Source organism: Neopsephotus bourkii, unplaced genomic scaffold (genome assembly GCF_033783945.1).
Source record: "Neopsephotus bourkii isolate Nb327-2 ecotype Australia unplaced genomic scaffold, CSIRO-AGI_Nbou_v1 NB_38, whole genome shotgun sequence".
Lineage (NCBI taxonomy): Eukaryota > Metazoa > Chordata > Aves > Psittaciformes > Psittacidae > Neopsephotus > Neopsephotus bourkii.
Genome location: NW_026900555.1, coordinates 1,080,649 through 1,104,753, shown reverse-complemented (window position 1 = coordinate 1,104,753; position 24,105 = coordinate 1,080,649). Strand labels below are relative to the sequence as shown.

Sequence of the window (24,105 nt, the reverse complement as noted above, 5' to 3'; positions counted from 1 at the left end):
TATAATTAGAATTGTGAATATCCTAAAGTGTGCCATGAAATATTATCACCACATTTCCCTCTTGTTGAATATGTTTGACCTTTCATTTTCTGCTAATCTAGTGTTGATAGTCCTAGATCTCAAAGATCACATCTGTTGCTTCTCTTGAATGCGCATATTTAACAATGCCAATGCTGATGAGAGTTTAGTCAGTTAAGCTTGATGAAACTTACATGAAATTATTCTGATGGATTTTAACCATTTTTTTTTAAAGTCTGTGCCTACCTAGTGAAAAGCTCCAAGTCTTCCTTACGAGTAAATATGCCTTAAGTAAAACACCTTCCTCTCATTGAGTAGCATAAATGTAGGCAACCTGTTGTAATTTTGCAGCCATGGGGTAGACTGTAAACTTTTCTCCCCTGTAGCATCTTCCCCAGTCCATTGGCACCCTTACCTTGTTGTTAAATAAGGCTCATGTACCTGCAGTATGAAGCATTACTAGTGATTTGGTCAGAACTAACAGGTCCTGGTCACTGTCAAACATCAAAGACTCCTGTTGCCAATTTGCCCATTGACACTGAAATTTTCCCTCCTTCACAAATAGTTTTGTTGGCAAAAGAAACTGTCCGTATTAATCAATTTGAATAGTAAGCCGTAAGGCTTACTTAATAGTAAGGCCATTCGTAATACTTACTGTATTAATAAATACAAGTTTTAAAAGTTGCTGTAGTAGCTTTTCCAACAGAAAGTGCCTCTGGCTCTCAGTGGGCTTTTGTGTGTGTGAGCAGTAGCTCCTTGTACAAAACACCAGACTGTATAAGGTCTGAAAGCATGAACTAGCATATGGTCATAACCACAGTTGTTTTTCATCTGTAAAATCCAAATGCAGGCACTTGACTGTGTTCAAATAAAATAAAGATGGAACTTTCATTGTTGTATTGTGGGCAAACCTGCAAAGCCACTGGATAGCCAATTTACAGTTGTAACAGATTGTAATTTCTTTATGATTTTGATTTTTAGCAGTGGGTGAGAGAATTTGCAGTATCAGGATGTGATGAGAGAATCGGAAGATAGCTTATGTGGGGATAGAAGAAAAAAAGGTTAATGATTAATAAAATTCCTGAAAGATGAGTGCATCTTTGCATAGCAGGTATTCAGCCACCGTTGAGTTGTCTCCTTTAGGTGTCATAGTAGAGGAAAGCTTTGTAAGCAGTTTTATGAAGAGGATATATTTGATAATCCCCCTTGCATAAAAAGGAGCATAGGAGACAACGTGAAGATGCTCAGAAAGAAAAGTGAAGTGGTAGAATTATGCATGTAAGTAAGGGGTTTTGGAGTTAGGACAGTAGGTTTAGTGAAAATAAAAGGAAACTGGTCTAAGATCAATGTTATGAATTCCAGGGCAAAGTTAGAACTATATTTGTCAGGACAGTATTTAATTGGTGCAGAAAATCAATTTCTATGAGGAAAGACCAATATTAATCAACATCTGTTTAAACCTAGTATTTGTACATTTTATTGTCTCATTTGATTGGTATGCTCATCAAGAAGTAAGTATCATTGATGCTAATGTTGCATCAATGCAGTGTCTTTTGCTGCCAGTCAGAACCAGCTTTTGAAAAGAAAGAACTGAATGCACAAATAAATTCAACAACCTGTAAGATTGGTTTATTTTGGCATCCTAGAAAAGAATAACATCAATTATAAATCAGTCAGTCAAAATGAATGCCAGTACAAGCACATGTATATTTTAAGTAAGGGCTTTGATATTTCTTTTAGTTCTGTGGAACTTTATTCCGTACTTTTTCAATGAACACATCTCCCTTGCTGTGTGTAGTTGGATAGTCTTATTTTCTTGTGCCAGTAACATGGTGGGATTTGCAGAACTCAGTCTTTGAGTGCAAGCAGAGATCTACATCCTTCTTCCACCGGAAAGGGCGCTTCTATTTGTATAAAGGAGATGGGTTATTGTTTCTATCATAGGGCTTCTGTGCACTGCACACTGTGCAGTACAGGTTCATATATTATTAGCTCAGGGATGGTTTTTACATAATCCCCTTTCACTCTTTACTATACAAATTTATTAGAGTTTGGCGAGTCTGCTACTGCGTTAATTAGCTTGAAGCTGTGCTTTGTGTTTAAATAGCTGGAAAATCACTTGATTTTTGCCTCTTGCCAAATGACATTTGTGCTCAAACTACTGAAATATTAAGTATTACTTTTTATTCCCTTACTGTATGAATCTATTTAATGGGACTTCTATGAATTTAGATGATTTTTTTTATTTTATTTATTTTGGAGGTGGGAGGGTACACTGATTTTAGTGATTGTGTTGTAAGGTAAATGTGTAAGGTCTTGATTTGGTGTTGGGTTTTTTTGCCTTTATGCTGTGAAGAAATTCCTGTACTCTTACCTTCCCATATGGTCACGAAGACAGAGAAGCAACTAGCTCCTGAGGGAAACAAGACAGCAGCCACTGTCTTTCATCTTAGAGCTTAATACACAGAACTGCATGAAAGATAGTCCCAAAGGAAAAAAAGATTGTAAAGGAACTGTTTTGCTTCAGTAATATCTAGTTCTGTCCTGCACAGAATTCAGAGCTGCCATGGTTGTATGCTGATGTTGTAGGTTATTTTGAGGTGCATGGACACATCTTCCCTTTATTTGAAACTGACTTCCCGAGGTTGGTTTGTTTGGTTTTTTTTTTTTTTTTTTTTTTAAGACTTGGTATATGTGAGATTTGTTGGAATTTGATAACAAGGGGTGTGTACTGTTGCAAATTTTCACATGCCCTGTAACTTCTGTTCTTTACCTTAGATCAAGGAAAAAAATCAAATGGATCCATGTTGCATTATTTTTGTAAGACCTCATGTTCATGACCCTCTTACCTTTAAGGAATTGTTTCCAAATGTGACATGACTTTATTCCCTAGGTATAACATGCAATCAAAGTATGTAGAATCAATAAGGATGAAGTTGCTCTTAAGGCTGAATTGTCTAGCTGTAAACAAAGTCTAAGGAAAAAACCAAAATGTCTTTTGCTTTTCCTAAAGTATACCATCTTTAAAGCTAAAGGAAAAGACTCATGGGTCTTAACCAAAAATTACCACTGAACAGTATATCAAGAAAAGTAATAGATTATTATGAGCAGCATTACTTTGAAACAGTGCATTATTTACTGTTTTTACTCCTGGGGTCCTGCTATTTGGAACAAAGACCACAGAGTCAATCCACAGCTAGAGCTACGTCCCTTTCCCATTAATTTTTATTATTACCTCAGAGTCTTGGGTATGAACCAGAATCATTTCAGGTTTCCACAACACCTACCACAAAAGATGAAGCCTGCAGCAGAGAATTGGCAGTCAAAGACAAAACAAAAACCCCAAACCACAAGGGTGAGAGAGTACTGAGAAACAGTATTGTCACGTCAGTATTGGGTGCACTGCCAATCTATTGTAAAGACTCATGTGTGTGTGTGCACATATTGTGTAGGCATAATAGCAAAAATAGTTTTCAGGAATAATCTGAGGAATAAAAATGAATGTGTCTCAGGGATTATCTTGGAGCTGCAGTCCTCATTGAAGGAGCAATTTGAAAGAGCAGAGATATACCAGATTTAAAATCTGGTAATAGCTCTAACTGGCTGATACCTCTTGGGAGAGGTGAACCTCACTGCAGTGGCAGAGGAGATGATGGGTCATCTGAGGTCTGCGGGAAGGCTCTTGTGAGCTGGAGGTAGGCGGTTGTGTTTGATGCAGCAGAGAAGCTGCCTGCCAGAGGAGGATTCAAAAGGCAGTGTATCTTTGCTAAAGTTCTGGGCAGACTTTGAAAAAGTTCCTGACTCTTTCTGTATGTGTGTCTTGCTATTCCCACTGTCACCTCATAACTCAGCTTTTCCCTCTCCTGCCTGCTACTGCTGCTGTCACCTTTACTCTGTTGACCTCTCCAGTGGTGCTGGTGAGAAGCCCAGCCAGCTCAGACTGTAGGAATTGATTGACGTGGTCTCTGATGCACATTATAGCTAATGCTCTTTCTTCTAAGTCATGCCTACCTCAGCATCTGGGAATTGGTGGGCTGGAAAGATTCATATGCATATGTAATATGCTATCAAAATAATAACAGTAAAGTATCTGTTTAAATGTTTGTAGAGCTGGATCTGTGTGGACATTTGTTTATAGGATTGAATTTACACTGGATGTTTACCATGGACTTGATCCAGGGCTATCAAAGTTAGTGAAACTTGGACTGGATCCTGTGGCAGAAATGCCTGCAATCCTTACATTATTTGATAAACAAACCACTGAGTAATCCTTTTGCATAAAATGGTAGAGGGTTGTTCTGGCACTCGTTTGTTGTTTTTTTTATTATTATTATTTTATTTCATGAATTTGAGAAGATTCATCCATTTGATTCATCCATTTACACTGTGTCTTCCTGAACTGCTTGGAAGGTCCCATGCTTGCTTTCTCTAGGTACTTTCCAGTTACTTTTTTTAAGCATGGACAATGCCTGTCTTGCCTGTAGAAAGACTACAGAAATTTGGTGGGGTTGAGAGGGAGGAAGTATGTCTTTATTTTTTCATTTGGCTTTTTATGAGGAAAACAAAAAAGTCTTAGTCTAAGCTGAGCAGAAGGGATGATGTGCAGAAGAAGTCCGTTAAAAGGTTTGAGGAGATCTGTTTTAAACCAGTGCTTTCTGGTGCTTCTGATTGCTAGGTGAACATGGATAGGTCAGATTTATTTCCTGTAGCTCCTTCTCTTTTGCACTGTTGCATTTTTTTCAGACACTGCAGGAAGATGAGGCAACAGTAATGTAGTTTAAATAGGTTATTGCTCTATTAACTAACACATTTGGGAACTATCAGGTAGTAACTTATTTGGTTCAGGTCACATTCCTTTTGCAATTTCCCCTGCATGGTGAGGGATAGTCAGAAATCTTTGTCCTTTCCCCTGAGAGGTTGCTCTTCTGCCTTTGTATGTACAAATGGTGGAAGTGAAGCAAAGCTGGTGTACTTGTTGCATGGGATACTGGGGGTATCAGTCCCTTTCCTGCTCTCTGAATTTGTTTCCTGTCTTATCCACTGGGAAAATGGACCACAATGAATGCTGCTTTGAACGTCTTCACCACCAAAGTGTGCAAGCACCATGTTCCTCTACCTCAGGTGGGCTTGTAGATTAACTTTCCTTCCCCAGTATGTACTCTGCTCCAAGGAAACAACACTATTTTCAATAAATTGGCTGTTCTCCTGCCTCTACAGAGAGGGGCTGGTTGTTCTCTCTGCATGATTCAAGCAGGTTGTTTTCCTTCTCCAGGATGTTCACCTAATATCAGCTGGCTTCTTTATAAAGCCATTTTAGGCCAAGTTGACTTTAGCACAGAAAAGCAATGCCAAACATCCCTTTTAAGAGATAGCACCTTGATCATTCTTGTAGTGCAAATATCAGCAAGCTGAAGGAAACAAACAAATTGCTAAAACCAGTAGGTCAAAAAAAGGGATCAACTCCTGTGTCAGGAAAGCTCCAGTACTTACAGACAGTGATTTAGTGTCTCCTTAGCAGCCACCTTGTACGAAGATATTATTTTTCTTAATTATATTTTTAATACATGAAGCATGTCATGAAATTCATGTGCACGTTGTGACCTCTAAGAACTATCCTTCAGTGCTACATGGCCCTAATGATTCAGCTGCATTGAATTTTGACAGATGTGTAACTACAGGTAGTAGGGTTTTGTTTGTGTCTCTCTCTTTTTTTAAATTTTTTAAGTATAAACTGTGTTTTGGGATCTGTCCTCCTACACGATTAGCTTTGTGATTAGCTTCTCAATGCTGAGATAAACTTTAATTGTTCCACATGGAATTTCCTGAAGTGTTGAGCACTTGCAGAAATTAAATTGTGGGATTCCTGGTTCAAAACTGGCAAACAAGCATTGTGTGTAGATTTTTTGTTTTTTTTTTTTTTTTTTTTTAAGGGTTAAAGTGATGTGTTTCGTTTACACTGTTGCTATGAAGAAGTAGGGGCTGTCAGGAAAGGGATACTTTATAAGATTTATTAATGATTTTTTTTCATATATGTCAGATATCCCAAAACAGCTGGGTGTCCCCCTTTTCTTTTTTCTAATGGCTATTGATACTGTAATCAACTGTCAAAATTTCATTAGTAACAACCAACTGCACTGTGAAAAGCTTTCTCTCCTCTCTTGGGGAGCTGCAATCAAATAGACACTTCAAATGGGCTGTCTTTTCTATGCTTTTGTTTAATCCAGTATAGATTTTGTTTAATCCAGCATTTTGTTTAATCCAGCATAGTCCAAGGATTCCTTATTCAGCACGTGTTACGTTATGTATCTAGTGTTTGAAGATTTTTACCTTCTTTCCCCAACTGCCAGTTAGTCAAAGCTGGTATTTGCTCAGGCTTGCCCCAGAGTAAGACCTGATGGTGCTCAGTGGGATTACTTCTGGATGTGTATTTTCCTGGCGCTTTGGAGCTGGGAACACCAATTTGCTGCTGGTATTCCCTGTTCGCAGATTACACAGTTTCTGTCTCTCCTCAGGTACAATCATGGGGGTGAAGCTGTTGTCTGTGAGGTTAACAAAAATAAAAAAAAATATATTTTTTGTCATCACCTGATAGTTATGAAGCAGCAATAGCTGAGGCAGAAGGTGGATTTATTGGACTAGTAAATCATGCCCCTTGTGAAACGTCTTTGCAGTCTTCTCTCCTGAAGGTAACTATGAAAAAGAAGAGAGGATGAAAATCTAGGTGAAGGATTTTTGTCCTTTTCTTTGAGATTTCATCTGCATACAGGCACCATGGCTCTAAAGGATTATGCTAGATACTAAAATTTCTGGGTGCTGTCAGGGTGGGTTCCACATTCAGGAAACTGATAACTCGTGGTTCATTACTGTGGTTAAGCCTTTCTGTTCTGAAGTTACAATATATATGTCTATATCCCTCTCAAATATATACAGTGGATAACAGGAAGAACTTATCTTTGTTTCTTGTAAGGTTGATGTAAGTATTTCATCTTAGATTCTTTTCTTGATGATTTAGATGTTACTAGAATGCACAGATTGAGTTTTCATGATGACTAGTAAGCATTGCAATGGCTTCATCTCGCACTTGGAATTTTGTTCGGCTTTAAAAGAATGCTTTAAAAAAAGAAGAAAACAAAAAATCTTTTTATGGTTCTTGCTTGATCACACTCCATTACATTTAGCTTTGTTGCTGAGTGGTCCATCTTCACATGTAGCTCTGACTTCTTGGTCTTTTGGTGTTCTTCCATTTCTTTTCTGATAATCTCAGTAGAGTGAGTTACTGTCTGATGCTTGGAGCATCATGCCAATAGACTTGAACCTCTGTTGCATCTGGGGCCTCATGTCTCACATCACCCCCTCTATTTCTAACTGTGGTAACTGTGTACCTCCCAGCATTCCTTGTATGCTGTCTCGTCTGTGGGGCAAACCTTAAGGTTTGTGTCCAGAAGTAAAATTTAAATACTTATTTTTCTTTTAAGAATTGAACTGTGAGTCCTCTTTCCTTGAGGTAGGTGTCATTAGGAAAACCTTTGGTTCTTACATGTTTTTTGGCATAGGAGGTACATCACTGGCTTTTGTTTTGGTTTTCTTTTAATACCTTGGCTAAACTGCTAAATGAAGGTCTTTATGCTGATAGCATACACTGAACTTCTGAACCCAGAAGAATTAAAACATCTCAGACGTCTTTGTGGTATTGTTCAGGATGAGATTTTTGCATTTTTTGTAATGGAGTTTAATTGTAGGCTGCCAGAAGGTGTGGTCTTGCTGGAACTAGTATTGTTTCCTTTAGTGGTTTTGTTTTTCTGTTTTCCCAGCTGAAGGGTGAACTGAATCAGCTGACTGTTGCAAAATTAGTATTGTCTTTGTTGCATTCAGTCAGATCACCAAGTTGATCTAACTCACCCAGTGCAGCTGGCAGCCCCTCACTCAGTCAGGCTCAAGGGAGAGGCTGGGAGTACCTAAGTGTGTTCCCTTTTCACAGCAGCCTGCAGTTGTACTTCATTAAGGGTTTAATCAACTGGGATATGCTGGTGTTTATATCTTCTAGGTCTCCCAAAATAGTGTGGGTGTCGTATTTGCAGAAATATTTTATTGTAGTTAATGTTCCATTGGAAATTTTAGCTACAATCCATTTTTTTACTTTAAAGTATGGTAAATTTGTTGTGAGTAGTGCTCTGTAATTATTCCTCTTTGCCTTCCTTTCTGCCCCTTTTTATGTCGAGTCAGTAGAGTAATAGTGAGATTTCCTGCCTCTACATATCCTGCACTTATGCTACCTAAAGCTTTAAATAATCAAATGTCAACAACTCTCCTATGACACTTTCATCCACCTTTTATGGAAAGTTATTTGTAACCTGTAGTTTCTGATAATGTTTCATATTATTTCCCATGAAGTTGGGGCCTACTGTTTTGTTAGGAGCGGGCAACTTAAGCATGAAGGCTGTGGGACTGCTGTGATAATGTGCTGGGGCTGGGCAGCTGATTAGATATGAACAGTAGGTACTGACAGCAGCGATCCCTGCTGCAGGTGGTGTTCTCTGAAAACTGCTGCTTTTAGGGATTTTATAACAGCGTTTTCTGAATGGTTAGTTGATGAGTGATGTTTGAAAGATACTTCACAGTCTATAGCACCTCGGAAGGGAAGAGATCAATACTTTATGTAGATCAAGAATGATAAGAATAAAGTTTAATAATTTGAGAAGGATTTGATTTGATATTTTTCTGTTGTGTTGGTTTGGTTTTTTTGTTGTGTCCTCTTCCAGTCTGACTTGCTGGTCTGGCACTTTTGTTTCTGCAGGGGAAAGCTATGTATGTGGTTCCATAGAACCCTTCAAGAAGCTGGAGTATACGAAGAATGTAAACCCAAACTGGTCAGTGAATGTTAAGACAACTTCTACTTCTCGTTCAGTGCCGTCTCTTGCCACTGCTAAAGGAGGTACCCCAGATGCAAAAGAAAATAAGGATTTCATTAGGCCTAAACTAGTCACTATCATTAGGAGCGGAGTGAAGCCACGAAAAGCAGTCCGGATTCTGCTCAACAAGAAGACAGCACATTCATTTGAACAGGTTCTTACTGATATAACTGATGCCATCAAGCTGGATTCAGGGGTGGTTAAACGCTTATACACACTAGATGGAAAACAGGTAAGAATTTTCATGGTAATCATTCTCAGCATGAAGAAAATATAATTTTCCAAAAGGAAAAGAATAGTACATTAGTAAAAAAGAAAAAAATATCACATTTTTCTAGAACATAAAATCAGGCCTTTCGCTGTCTATCCTGTGCTTAAGATCTGCGAACCGGAGCATATCATGAAGCATTACTTAGCCTCAGTGATGGTCTTGCCATTTATGATAAATAATGGCTCTAAATCTGTAAGCTGAAAGTGTGATGTGGTTTTGGCTCTGCATGTCGGAAACGTAGGATGTCATTTTAAAGAAGCTCATTCTGTTAACTTGTTTCAGATTTTTCTTGCAGCAGTTCTGTGAGTCATTGTACTTGCCTTTCCATAAACTGTAAGAACATACAATGAAGATGTACTTCACCATGATAAATGCAGGCCTACTGCTGTCCAGAGTGACCAAATGATGAATCTTACTGCAGCTAGAATGGACTATGAAGAAGGTGGAAGCTTAGAAATGAGTGAGCTTTTTCCCTTTTGCAGGAAAACAGGTAGGGTTATGTATGGTGCCCACATTTATTGAGGAGTCTTTTGTAGGTTACATGTTATTTCTTCTTGACACCTTCAAGCATTGTCTCTTTTTTGCTGATTTATTAAGTTCTTGTGGGGTGAGATTTTTGAGAGGCTTCTTATTGAACTTGAGGATGGAGGGGACAAGAAAACATACTACAGAGTAATCCTACTTCTTTGTCTTTCACTTTATTTGTAATTTATCTACGGACATATATTAATTATAGCAAAACTGGAGAAGCTTTTAACCTGGTGAAGGGCAAGACTAATTTCGGCATGACCTGAATTGATTTAGAGCAATGGTGACTCTAGAGAAATAAGGCAGATATTTGCATTTACACATGTAACTTATTAAACTGAGGAAATGATAGAGGTATAAAATGTGGGTGGAAAGATGAGCGACCAGTCTCCCTCAGAAGCTAAAAGCTGCTAATGACCAAGATATTTCTGCTGTAATATAGCTGTTTTATAGATTCTGTCTCAAGGATTCACAGATACACAGGTAACAGTGTAGCTCTCAGAAAATGCTGCAAAATATCCATGATACAGGTCAGTACTTGGCTAGATCCAGTGATGATCCTAACACATCTGCAGTTATGGTGGTTAATATGCAGTCATAGCTCTGGAAACAGCTACAGCAGTACCCTTTGATCTCAGAGAGGGCTGGTTAACGGACAAGCTGCTTATTCAGAGCATGTTCAAACTGGGGCCAAGTCTGGCTTGACCAGAACTCCCTTCTGTCTGTTTTGTATCGGTAACCTCTGATGCCAGTTACAGGCAGTAGTTCAGTTCTTGATGACTGCATACATGCCTGTTATGATTCCATTACTCTGGCTTTCTTGGGAACTTTGACCTGGAGCAGAAATGTGGATGGGAAGTTCTGCAGCAAAAGTGTGTGTCTGGGGAAACTCTTAACTCCTATCCTTCTTACCTTACCTCATGCTCCACGGTGCACTAAAGCTAGGGACTTTGAGGAAGGAGTTGGGATTTTAAAGCTGATCAGTGGTGGTCCCTGCTGTGACCTTGACAGAGTATCTTGTGTGACTATTCTGGTTCCTGTAAACCCTCTCAATAAAATAGGATTCATCTCTGTTTTGTGTTGTATATGTAAATAAACTTGTGGTTTAGTTATGAAGTGCAGCCTGGAAGGATGCCAATGTGGCCTCCTGTCTCCTGGATAATATACTCACTTTTTTTTTTATACTATTCCAACTCCCCTTTAATGGTTGTGCTTAAAATGAAAAAAAATACCTTTACACCTGTTTTGGACCTCCAACTGCTGGAAGTAAGTAGTAATATCCTACTACCAGGGGAAAGGGGAAGCCAGGTTTTCTTGGTCCAGATGTTGTCAAAGTTCAGTTGAATCCTTTGTCAGTTGATGGGATTTGAGAGGAGTTTAAATTGGTGGTGTATTGGGACACTTGTTACCTACCTAGCCTGAAACCGTTGTGCCAAAAGGCTCTTGCAGGCGACTGGTGTCTCCACACTCCTTTGCTTCTTAGCTTGTTGATTGCATAGCTCTCAGTGTAACCTACTGGTAAGGGGAGGCTTTGGGGGAAGGTGTCCATTTGTCCTGACAGTGTGATGGAGACCTTGCTCACTGCATATGCAAAGCAGCTTTGCTGGCAGAATGGGAAATGAATGATCCTGTGCTCAGCAGGAGCAGCCTGTTTCTAATCCCTGTGTGGAGAAATCATTGATTTCCTGTGCTGCTGGGCAATTGCTGTTCCATTTTTCTCTGCCAAAAGCCTGATCTCCCAGATGGTGTTGTGGACCCAGTGATGGATTTCTTTATTGCTTAACTCAAGCTGTGAATGATTACCGTGAGGAAATCTATGGTAAATCCAAAATTTTGCCAGTAGTATTTATAGTTGGGAACTTCTACTGTGACTCCTGCTGGAGCCTCCAAGGTTCTGGAAAAGCCTGTGTTCAGTGGCTAAATCTAACAAATATTGTGATTAAATCTTTCATCACTAACTTAAAAAGCAATAAAGTCTTACAGTTCCGATCCAAGAAAAGTAATTTACTGTAAGGATAAGAGAATAAAGCTCTCCTAGGATTATTATTTCGAAATGTAACTTGGAGAAAGAATAATCTGTACAGTCATCTCTTATGAGTTATTTTGTGAGGCAAACACTGGAACTGCCTATCCATGCCAAAAATTGACATGGATCCTGTGTGTCTTAGTGCTGGTGGGCAGTGAGGTATGTATACTGTTGTTGGGTACTATCATTTGATGCCTCAGGCTAATAAAGAGAAAGAAGGAGGAGTCAGAATCTTAAATGGACATCCAAGTTAGGTGATTGTCCCATACTGATGCTACACATTGAAGAACTGAGCTTAAATGCTCTCCCTGTGACAGCCTGGTCAGATGTGATGTTTTGATGTGTGTCTCAAAAAGATGTTAATAAATATTATACTCAGTTAAGAAGAATTTAAATGATATTTGATGAGAATGTAAGGAGCTTGTCTTGATGACAGAGGTAGTGCTTGGACAATCAGTACCTGAGGAAACTTATGATTGCTAGGAAGAAAGCTCTTCTGTAGTATCCACTTGCTTTCCTCATCTCCCAGATTCTTCTTGGTTTTGGAAAATTCAGTAATTTTTGGTGCACAGGTGGGTGCTTTGTGGGTGTTCCGTAGAACTCCAGGGACCTTGATTAAGTAGGTGTGCTTTTAGTAGCCATTTAAATTGTTTAACGCTGAAATAGCAGGAGAAAATAAAAAATAAAAAAAGACCTCAAACAAAGAACACCAAAACCAAATAAAATAAACCCACTAAAACCCCCAGTAAAGCAAATCCCAAACTTAACCTGTCTTGTCTCATTGTGTCAGTGGCAGTTCAGGGACTGTTTTTCAGTATTGGATTTCATACATTTAATTTAGTTTTGTTATAATGTGTTTCTTCTTCTTAGAAACAATGACATGGTTTATTTACATTTCCTTATAACTCATCAGAATCTATGTTTTGACTTCAAGGTTTCTGAAAATTTAAAGTATAATTTGATTTGCACTAAAAGGGCCACCAATATACAGCTGTTGCCTGATCATATAGCACATCAGTGGCCTGCATTTAGTAAACTCTTGCAGTTCAGTTATTATTGATTCCTCAAAGCCAGGTAGGTTTCGTACCTATACTGTACATACATTTTTATGGATATATATATTTGTTTTTTCTCTATGGATACAAGGAACTAATGCTGTTTGTATGCTAGAGATAGAATCACTTCCAGCTAAGATACTGTGGGTTTGAAGAAGATGGTGGGACTCAGAAGTGTTGAAGCTTTATGAGCTCAGGTCAAAATAAAAACCTTTCCAGGTCTTGAACTGTTTTCCTTGCAAACTTTGCTGTGTAAGGAAAACAAAAATGGAAAGAGTAGGTTTAATGGCTGTCAGTAGGAGCACCAATCATGAGGGCATGCTCTTACTGTATTACTCATTTTCTTTCTTTCTTTCTTTTTTTTTTTTTTTTTTGGTCAGATTAAAAGTTTTTTTAAGTGCATGAGAAGATATTTTTAGTGTTGACCCTTCCTGTTATCATGTACTTGTGCTGAGATGGAACACTGTCTCATAGCTAAAATATGTCTGGCTCTTCTGTAGCTGCACCTTTGCAGTTTGTTTTCTATCCTTCCCTTAATAGAAGGTGTCATTTTTTAGTTTCACATCATTAAAATATGGTTTTGTAAAAGGCTTTGTGTGCCTTTTACATCAAGGCTACAAGCTGCCTGTGAAGATAGAGACTGGTGTGTTGCAGGCTCAGTTCTCTGGTTTCTAGTTACTTGGTGTACTTCTAGAACATCACCAGAGACTAAAATAGGAGAAAAATAACAACGATCACACTTTACAGCAAAATTGTGAAACAGTGCCATTTTTAGGGGTGTTATGATGTGTATATTTGCACAAGGTATTTACAGTTTGCATGCTTAGACAGAGGCTAAAGTTCGGACAAAAGTGGTTTGTTACCTTATAAGTCCTCCATTTGCTTTTGGCAGAGCAAACATCTGGTTTATATGGGACCTGCTTATTTGAACAGGTGGTTTGTTTAGCTTAACAAGATGCAATCATGCAAATTATTTTTCAGTTTATGCATTAAGCTGTTGATTTAACTCCAGACAGATTAAGTGGTCAGCGGCAGAGATATCAGAAGAAAAGTCAGTATCTGATTTATTATTATTTTTTTTCATAAATATGTTATTTTTTTCATAAATATGTTATTGCAAATCAAATTACCTTTACAAATCTATTAAAAAATTGTGGTGTCAAGGAAAGGGAGCATCACAGTGTTGGGAAGCTTGAAGCTGCATAGAGTGTGATATGTTGTTGGTTCTTATTGGAAGCCCACTCTAAAGGGGGTATCTTATGATAAAGACAAACTCCCTTTCTGGTGGACTCTTCTCTCTGAAGGCACCTGGTATCTTTGTTTCTGGTAAAGAATTAATACTATAGTTTTGAGAAAGTACTTTCTCAAGTAAGAGAAAGCAACTCCACCTACACCTAAACTGAGCATGTGCTTTTAAAATTGTTTTGTTTTTAATAAGTGGAAAACATCTGATAATAATATCTGTATATTACAGTAAATTCTTGGCCAAATATACCTTTTTGTAGGATGGATTAAAGATCTCAAATGTCTTTCTCTAGACCTGGATTGTCCTTGGTACAGAAAAGCCTACGTAAAGTAAGGTAGGTACCATTCATTAAAAGACGTTCTCTGCTTATCATTTGTGTAGCTTATGTTATGCAACAATCTAAACAAAAGGAATGTTAAACACAATAAAATTTATGTGCAGCGACTCCTTTTGTGTGTGCTCTGTAATTTTGATCCACATCAGTGTTTGTAATCAGTTCCATTCTTATTGTAGAAGGTGCATTTAATTTTAAGGGTGACTGGTTGTGCATGTTCTTTTTATTTGTTCTTAAGTTGTAGTTACAATCCACTTGAGATCCATGCAGCTTAAAATTGTTCCCAGTTTGAAAAATGTGGACAATAAGTGCTATTTTATCTTGTGTATGACCTCTCTTGAGTACAGTAACTTTTAACTTCTCTCTGTTGAAGGCTTTGGAGCTCCCTGCCAGCCACAGGCATACAGGGGTGATGTTTGATCAGGGGAACCGTGGTGAATTCTCTGAGAGATGTAAATATGCAGATACTGACTAACTGGGAGCTAACTTTAAATAAAATGTCTTCTGCAGCTCATGCAAGCAGTTTAACAAGGAAGCAACAACTACGAAAACTTACGTTTTTGAGGTGGTATTTTAGTATTGCGCTACCAGCTGCAGACTTTGAAACCCAATGTGCTTACAGTGTACAAGCTGATTTTTCCTAAAGTGCTTCTAATGTCAATGCTAGTTGGTCATACCCCTCAGAAAATGCCTGTGCTGCTTAATTTTGGACAGGAAGCTTCGAGCCCTCTCTAGTTGATCCTGGCGGACCACAATGTTATGTAGTTGTGAGAGACACTTTCCAAGAAGAAAGAGTATCTCTCCAGCTTTTAATGCACCTTACTTTCCCTTCTTCCTGCCTGCAGTATATTTAATCAAAACCCTTTTCCTTTCGCTGGAAGATGTTATCATTTCTTGCTTTGGTGTTTTGAAAAAGTGGTTTGTTGGAGGTATTTTTGGTTGTTTTTTTTTTTTTTGCTTGAAAGGTGAAGATTTTTTTCTCAATACTGGGGAAAAGGCCCCTTCTTGAAGACATGATAGACTGAAAGACAAACCAATAAATTCAGTGACTGCATATTGCCTAGCTCAGCAGGTGATGATAGGCTCTGGGGGGTCTTGGAATATTCTTACAATTCTTATTGAGAGAAATGGATTTCCATTACAAATTAGATTGTACTTTAACAAGAAAATAATGATAATCTGGTTTGAAATCATTCAAAGACAGTTTGCTGGCAATTGGTATTATCCTGGTGTTAGAAGAGAGCTGTGATAGGTCCTTGAATCCTATGGCTCTGGGTAGGCTGTTTCGATGTCATGGTATGACACTGACTAACAATTTTGATTGTTAGTCAAAGTCCTCAGTAAAGGAGTGAACAGAAGCCCATTCCTAATTGAAAGCAGTGTGTTCATTCCTTTGTATAGGGTCTGTTCCTATTAAGCTTAGACTGACAAGCCTGTTGCTCTGTCTCTAAAAGCTGTCTCACAGTAGGAGTTTCCAGGGTTGCTAACTGACATCCCTTAGGAACTGTAGTCTGACTTTGAAAATTAAGAATAGAAGATGCCATCTTCTATGGCCTTTAGACTGGCTTTCATGCTGTGCAAATGAAAAGCTAGTGTTGACTGAATAAGATTGTGAAGTTGTGTATCTGCTTTGCTATGCTTTAAATATAATGTAAGGTGACATTACTCACTTGCAAGCATATCTAGCTACTCATTAGAGAGTTTATGTGCAGTTGGAAGCCCTTTTTAAAGAAGAATAATTTCTGACTCCTCAAAGTGAAGTATCATGTTGTGTGTGAGCAAGGGTGTCTTAGTGGAAAGGAGATGGTGTGGTCATTCAGAACTATTAGTTACTACAATAAGTGTCCTTTTTCTCTACATCTGGACTTTGCTTTGTTGCTTTAAATATACAATATAAGTAAGAAGAGCTTCTCATCCAGTTAAGTTCCAATTTCCATATTGCTGACTAGTGGGGGGAGAGAGGAAACGTGAAAAGGAACATCCTGAACTGTATGGTCTCATTGGGGTGTGTTTATGTGCATTTTTTTCTTACTTGTTTGATGGAAGAGGTCTTGGAAAAGTACTTGCTGATTTCTCTGATTATGCTGTATGATTATTTTGTGGAGAGAGGCATGAGATTATTGGCAATCACTGAAAAGAGTTTCTACCACTCAGTAACACACAGTCCTTGGGATCAGGTAGGTTCTCTGTCAACAGCTGAAATCTTTGTGATGCTTTCAAGCAATAGTCATCCTAAACTTTCTCTGTTTTAATCTCTTATCCTGTAAGTTATTCTGTTTTATGACATTCACTAAATGAGCTGAGCTCAGTAGTTTGAAGACTTTACAGTGTGTCTTGTCAAATGTTTGTCTTCACTGTGACTTTATTTTTGCTTTCTGAAGCTGTTAGTAATATTTTTTCATTGGCATAAGAAAGTGTGGTGTGTGTATTTTCCTGTCATAGTTTTTTGTAGTACATGTTTCCTTTCTTCCTGAGAAATTAAATTATGCTGTTCATAGGAAAAATTCTTAATACTGCATGCAGCTTATTAGAATGAAAATATTTATGTTTTAATGTAAGCATTTTAGTATGATTATATCTTTGAATTGGTGGGCCTTGAATTTTTGCGCAAACACGTGGAAAGTCTTAGGAATCTCTCTTTTGAAAACAAGAAATAAAAGAGTTAATAAGCTAAGGCTTGCTAACTTTTTAATCAAACTTCAGTTTGAACAGCTACCTGAGACCTTAGTGCATGTCCTTGATTATTTCATTCACTTCTGTCTTCAAGGCCTTTCTGCCAAGCTCTTGGGTAGAAAAAATTCTTCCATGAAGTATAAATATTAAGAGGGCAAACTACATAAATATTCTGTCACAAGTCATGTTTTTCTATGAAACCTAATCCTTTAATTTTTCTCTGCCTATTTATAGGAGCAAAGATCTTTAAAACATGACAAAATGTAATTGTTATGGGCAGAATAGTTCTAAAACGACTATCAGTGGTGGAAATTCTAATGATAGCCCAATTTTGTTCCTTGTTTTTCCAATTAAGGTTTTATGAACTCAGTTTCTTTTCTGAAACTGCAGTCAGCTGTGAAGCATCTTAACATATTTTAAATACTTTCCAGCTTCTTAAGCCATACACTTTGCTGTATCTTACACTGAGTGGCAAGAAACGCAAATGTCTTTGGATAGTCTACCTATTTGTTCTGGAATTGCCTCTTGTGATTCTTTTTTTTTGTAGAAAGTGAGTCTAGGGTAGTGACATGCTTGCCAGGTGCTCATCAAGTTAACGAAGATGAATCCAGGTCTCTACCTCTAGAAGAATTTTCTTAAATGAACCCCACTGCGTATAGAAGTTGTAGTTGCAATTCTGTTTCCTCACTCTGTGTCTGAGGGTTTCTGCTGTGAATTTCACTAGAAGCAGGACTGAGACTTCCAGGATATTCAGGGACAATAGTATTAGGTACTATTAAATCAGCACTGTACAATGTATTCTGCCTTTTTGGTCCTCCATTCCTCTTTAAGTTTGAACCTAATTTGTTCAATCCTGTAGGAAGTATTGACTTAATCTCTTCTGAATCTACTTTCCCGCTACTGTGTGCCAGTTCATGGGTGCAGAATGTCCAGACTCAATCAGATTTAGGAACTAATACAATTACCAGTAGGTTAAAATATTTCCATTGTGCTGAATGAAGACAGTAATGCTCTGAAAACAGCTTAGATTTTTATAAACCAATTAAGCTCTTTTGAGACTGTTTTCCTGATGTCACCAGTTAATGATACGTGACAAGGTGTGTATCACAGTTTTTTTCTGAAATTTCAAGCAGTTTCTGTTGCAGTTTCCCCTAAAAGACTTTTGAAATAGGTCAGACCACCTGCTACAAGGTGTTTTTCTTGAGAAGGCTGCTAAGGAGAAAATCAAGTTTATTCCATAGGATTGAATTCTTGAAGTAATAGAAAATTGAAGAAGTCTTGGGAGTCTTGAAGGATATGGGTATGGTACTTTATGTGTAGATAAAACTGAGTGCAAATGGGTGTGAAATTATCGGAGCTAAGTGAGTGTGAGTTCAGAGAGCAAGACAAAGACTGTAGAATACTCCCAGAGGAACCAGCAAAGCATTACAGTGCTTTGAATTCAGAGTGGGGTGTTACTGAAAATAAAAACGCCTGTTAAGTAGTTAAGGCTGATTGCTGCTCCCATATCAGTTGTTCTGGTGGATTTGGTTTTCCATTAAATGTTGGATCTCATAAACTTCTTTTAAATAAAACTCCTCTGAGCTTTAATGGCTTAAAACTGAATAAGACATTGACTCACTGGGTGAATGGAGAGTGAAATTTGTTAGAGCTGCTTTTTATTATCTTTTTGGCTTGGTTTAAGCAATGATTTTCTCAAATCTGAGAGGCAGTAGGGAAAGATGGGGGCATCTTGTGGAATAGCCACAGTAGAGTGCCTTTGATTAAAACTCAGAAGGCAAACATTGCCTAAAAGGCACATGCTGACTCTTGAAATAGAGGAATGTTTGCTGTTTAAAACACCTTCACCTGCCTTCACTTGCAGCCAGGTTATGTGTCTGTTTTGCATTAATTTGAGTTGCAGACTGCAGCTGCTGCTATATAACACGCATCCAAAAGCAAAACCTTTGACACTTTCTTTATTCTAGTTGTCCCTGGAATATTCCACTGTCTCATGTTCCCTTTCTTGATTCCTGTTATGCCTCTGAATAATGTTTCTGTTTCTAAAAGTTTTCTAGGAGACAAATTTTCTTTGAGTTTTTAACTACTGTTCTTGTGTATTTCAGTATTATCTCATTTTATTTGATGTTTGGTTTCAGGTCCTGTTTATTAAAAATCTAGCAAATTCTGACAAATGGCACTTTCTGTGAAGGTGGCTGGCTGTGTGAAATGGCCTCCCGATCGCATCTAGATTCCACAGTCCAGCTCTTTGCTTCTGTTTGCATAGGTTGTATGCTTATAATTGAGATTTCTTTAACCTTCTGCTGTTTCTCCATGTATGAAATCTGTGTTTGCATCTTCCACCCACACAAAATCTGAGTTAAAGCTAATGCAATATATGGAGTGTCTAAGTGGTATACTTACGTGCTCCTTAGAGAGGAAATAACTTTCAGAAGGAGGCAAGTGTAGCACGCATGTGTTGTGGGAAATGATCCTGGCACAGTAGACACTGATAATGAGAAACCCTGTGTAAACTCATGCATGCTATGATTCTATGTTAGTGCTTCAGAATAAAAAGGTTAAAAGTATAGAAGCTTATGATCATGAAAATATCCATATATGACATTGTTGATTCTGATACAAAGTATTCTATTTTCTGCTCAAATCTTGCAATAGCTGCATAGACATGAATAGGGTCAGTGGCCCTGTGTGGGTATGATGGTGGCAGCAGAAATTACACTTAAGCAGCTGGGTTTATGGTGAGAGCACCGGGAATACAAAACAGAACTGCATTATTTCCTATTGTCGGAATAGTCCATATTGCTGTAGATGGACTATATGCTACTTCTTGCTACTTAAAAAGACCTCCTGTTCTCCAGCACATTCAGTTTTCTATGTATTTGTGAAAAGGAAGAAAAATTATAGGCCTTAAAGAAAAAAAAAAAAAGGTTGGACATTTCAGTTTCTAAACCAGAACGCATCTCTTCTGGGGCAGATTGAGGAGCATTGCAAATACCCTGGAGAAATCTGTTTAAATAGAGTGTGATCTTGATGACCTGGGAACATGGACTGCAATCAGTGTAAAATTTAATAAGGCAAATATAAAGCAGTTAATGTAGGAAAGAATAATGAAATAGCCTATTGGAACTAGAGGAACAGAAACCAGATGAGAGCACAGTAAGCGTGACGTGAAGGTTTTTAATGCAAGAAGTGTTGAACATCTCATTGCTATGAGATGGTGGAAAAACATATGCATGTAGGAAAATGAAACATAGAAGTGTTTGTGCAGTTGGTTCAGATCTTTGTGAAAACAGTTTTTGTCATCTGCTTTTTTACAGCAGGGATAGGCAAACTAGAATTTCTGTAATTTATGTAAAGACAATTGGACTAACAGCATTGATTGCTCTCAGAATGCTGAGCAAATGTTAAGAGACAAAGTAGCTGAAGGGATGTAACGGGAAGAACAGGGCTACTCTAACTGGCTGAGAACCAGGAACATTGATATATGAACTTTTCACTTTTTTGGTCAAATATAGCAACAAGTAAACTGGTGATGAATGTTCAGTAGTGTGGATATACCAAGCAACTAGGTAAAGTCTTTCTGAGACTTCATTTCTATAACATAAGATTGAAAGGAAATAAAACCTTTTATAGTCATATATTTCAGTACTTAAAATGTCAGGCATTTTTCAGTTACAGTATTTATCCAAATGAATACATTTATCTAATAACTTTGACACAAAGCTATTCAGTTGCATACTTTTTAATAATAAAAAAATTAAAACATGAGCAAAAAATAATTATGTGAAGCTAAAATTAATTGAAAAATACTCGCTAAATTCTAAGTGTGGGACTAAAGGAGCAAATGGGTAAAGATGTATAGGAGTCATCACAGATGAATAGTATTTGTAGAAATAACATTACCTTAAAAAATGCTTTCAACCAAAATAATATTGCAGCTTATTTGAATCTCATTTAAGAGGCAGTATTTCAATGTGGTATCCCGGTATGTAGTTTGCTGTGTTTTATACTTTGGTTGTTTCTGTGAGGAGGGAGGTGATAAGAATGAAAGGATGAGACTTTCCCTTCTCTGGCAAGTCTTCAATGACACTGTTGGAGGAGTAGCTTTTAAATGTGGCGTCCCTGTAAAAAATGAACCCTTCTATCTGCAGATGGAGGAGAGCTGTCCTAGGAAAGCAAATTAAGCTCTGGTTTCTCTTCTGCTGAGTGCCAGTCATCTTTCACAGCATACAGCAGGAACTGCTCTCTTAAATGTTACTGAAGGGGGGGGGAGGGGGGGGAGGAACAACCGAATGTCAAATTGTACCTCTGCAAGAAAAGGAAAGCTTTAACAGTGCTTCTTCTCTTATAGGTAAATAATCAGAAGGATCAGTGAAATAACAGGTGGGTGTTCTGAAAAAAGGCCTATATTTTGGCTATACTGATTGAAGCTCTTCACCACCACCTCCAGTTCCTTCCTCCTCCCTTGCCTTTAGTTTCATGCATGGCATTTTGTCCTGCTGTAGCATTGAAATGTTGCGATGTTATGCAGTCATCAAGCTTACTTTCTCTTTTTTTTAATCTTTTTTTTTTTATAGCAGCCTGTCATGACTTAACATCATTTTGAAATGACAGGCAGCCTTACAGCTCCAAGTTGTCTCTTCCAGAAGAACCTAGATAGAGTGTGTGGGAAATTACTGTATGCCAAATCAATGGTAGTCTTGTCTATGCAGTAAGTGTTTCTGTTCTTTGGGAACAAAGCCTCCCTAAAAACATGCACCATCTTACCTTAGATTCTATTCTGTATTATTTTAGATTACTCCCTGGAACTGAGTCTTTAAACTTGGCAGGAAACCCACCAGATTAGAAAAGGTGACAATCCATTTTCAGCTTGTCAAGTAGAGCTGCAACAGTTTTCTGTGGTGCAGTGGGTGTGTGCTGTGTTGGAAAGAACAAAGACACTACTTCTTCCTGCAGTCTTAATCAAGAATAGGCAGAAGATACTGGATAACTGTCAAATGGGGGGGGGGGGGTGTTATGAAAAAAACTGAGACATTTTTCCTTTAATAAGGAAATTGCTTTTTAAATTAGTACTTAATCACTTAGAAGTAGAGATACAGAGGAGAGGCTGGTTATTAAACAGTAGACATGAAGATGAGCATGTAACTGGATAATCTTGCTTCTTTGAGGAAAGATACAGACGTAAGTTGAGAGGAAAATATAAAGTTGTGATGGATGATGCTAGTGGACTGGAACAGTGACACTAAACACAGCACAGAAGGAACAACAAGGAGAGAATAATTTGTAGAAAGCAGTATACTGCTACTGAAGAGACTTGAAAAGTTTTACCCCCCTTTACACAGGAGCCTGTGTTACATATAGGTCAGGATTTAAAATCCTGTGAAACTCATACAGGATCCCTGGGAGTAGAAGGGTTATTGGTAGGCACTGTAGAGGGAGAAGCACCTGTCTCCTGGCAAATTCCAACTAATGCATCCCAGAGGAAGAGAGGACTCTAGACCCTGGAAGGGTAGATGCTTCTCCATTTCCAAAAACGTAATAAGTAATTTAGAGAGTCTTCTAAAGTATTAGGTTGCTGAAGCTGTAGCTGAAGCTGCATAGGTCTTTTTGAACAAAAATTTTGTCTCGTTAGTGAAACAATAATTTGTGGGTTTTCCCCTTTAGGCAGCTCTTTTCTGTAGGCTTCATGTTCTCAAAAAAACCACAACTTAAGTGCTTTTGTAGGCTTCATGTCCTCAAACTTCCATTCTCAGAAGAGACTTAAGTGCTGTGAGTAATACCATTCTGAGTCAAGTGGCTAATGCTAAGGAGTATTTTGACAAATCCTGCAATAGAATAATGAACTAAATTAAGCAGGGTTTTTTTGGTACTGCTTTCATTCATAAAATTTCATACCCTGTGAAGATTTTCTTCAAACACCTTTCTTGTTCACTTCCTTCTAAATTGTCATATGGAGGAGAAGCAAGACCGTCAGCTACTTACCAACACTGCAGAACAGCTGGTCAAACTCTACTCTTCTTAGGTTTCTCCCTTCATATAGGGAAGATGGGGTGTAGGAAGGGGCAGGGAAGCAAGAGGAGAGGTTGGTTTGGGGGTGCTTTTTCTGTCCCCCAAACATAAAATTATTTCCTAAATGAGGACACAATCAATCTATGTAAAAAAAGAGATAAACACCCACAACCCAGAGCTCACATAGCTTCTGTTGAGAACAAATAAGGAGTTAGATTTTTTTTTTTTTTCTGGTGATTTTTTTGTTTGTTTGTTTCTTCCAGGCAGTGTTGTCTGTGAACAGAAACTATGCTATCCTAGTTATATTTTCAGGTGGATTTTCACCCCCCATCTTCTCCCTGCCCTTTGTTGGTATGGGTCAGATTTCCCTCAGCATAAGTGAAGTTTGGTTTTACTGGGAACTAGGACTGAACAAAGCCTGTCTGGACTAGTCCTTACCTATGGTATTTGGCTTTATGGGAGAGCAGGTACAGCTTTTGAAGAGGAAGATGTTGCTAGAAAGTTTGGTATGGTTCTTCCCTGATTTTGCACCATGACATATAAATGCATATACATATAATTCTGCCACTTTCTTCAAAGTATTTGTTAAAATCTTTTCAGGGTGTGCAAGAACTTGTCTCAGCAGGGTTGTTATTTTAATGTTACTGCTGATCTTTAGAACTACTGAAGTGTGTTGCTATCATATGAAAATGTGAAAACCCTTACTTTTAGAGGTTCTGGGCAAGTTTGTTACTGCTTATAGAGTCATTTAGGTAGGAAAAGACCTTTACGAACATTGAATCTGTTAACATAACACTGCCAAGTCCACCACTAAACCATGTCCCTAAGCACTATGTCTACATGTCTTTTAAATACCTCCAGTGATGGTGGCTCAACCATTTCCCTGGGTAGCTTGTCCCAGTGCTTGGTAATCCTTTGCTGAGGAATTTTTTCCTACTATCCAGTCTAATCTTCTGGCACAACTTGATGCTGTTTCCCCTTGTTCTATCACTTCTGTATGGGAGAAGAGACTCACAACCACATCCCTGTAACATCC

At 38.1% G+C, this 24,105-nt stretch overlaps 2 protein-coding genes across 7 annotated transcripts in view; both read left to right on the top strand.

Annotated features, from left to right (window-relative positions):
- The window catches only part of SPART (spartin), a 467,162-nt gene that overhangs the window by 87,137 nt on the left and 355,920 nt on the right, over positions 1-24,105 (top strand). The window lies entirely within an intron of this gene.
- Positions 1-24,105, top strand: part of DCLK1 (doublecortin like kinase 1) — a 259,045-nt gene that overhangs the window by 4,118 nt on the left and 230,822 nt on the right. For all 3 annotated transcript variants that reach the window (XM_061345420.1, XM_061345413.1, XM_061345439.1), the window contains exon 3: positions 8,813-9,159. In XM_061345420.1, coding sequence (XP_061201404.1) covers positions 8,813-9,159 — 347 coding nt within the window. The remainder of the gene's footprint in view (positions 1-8,812; positions 9,160-24,105) is intronic.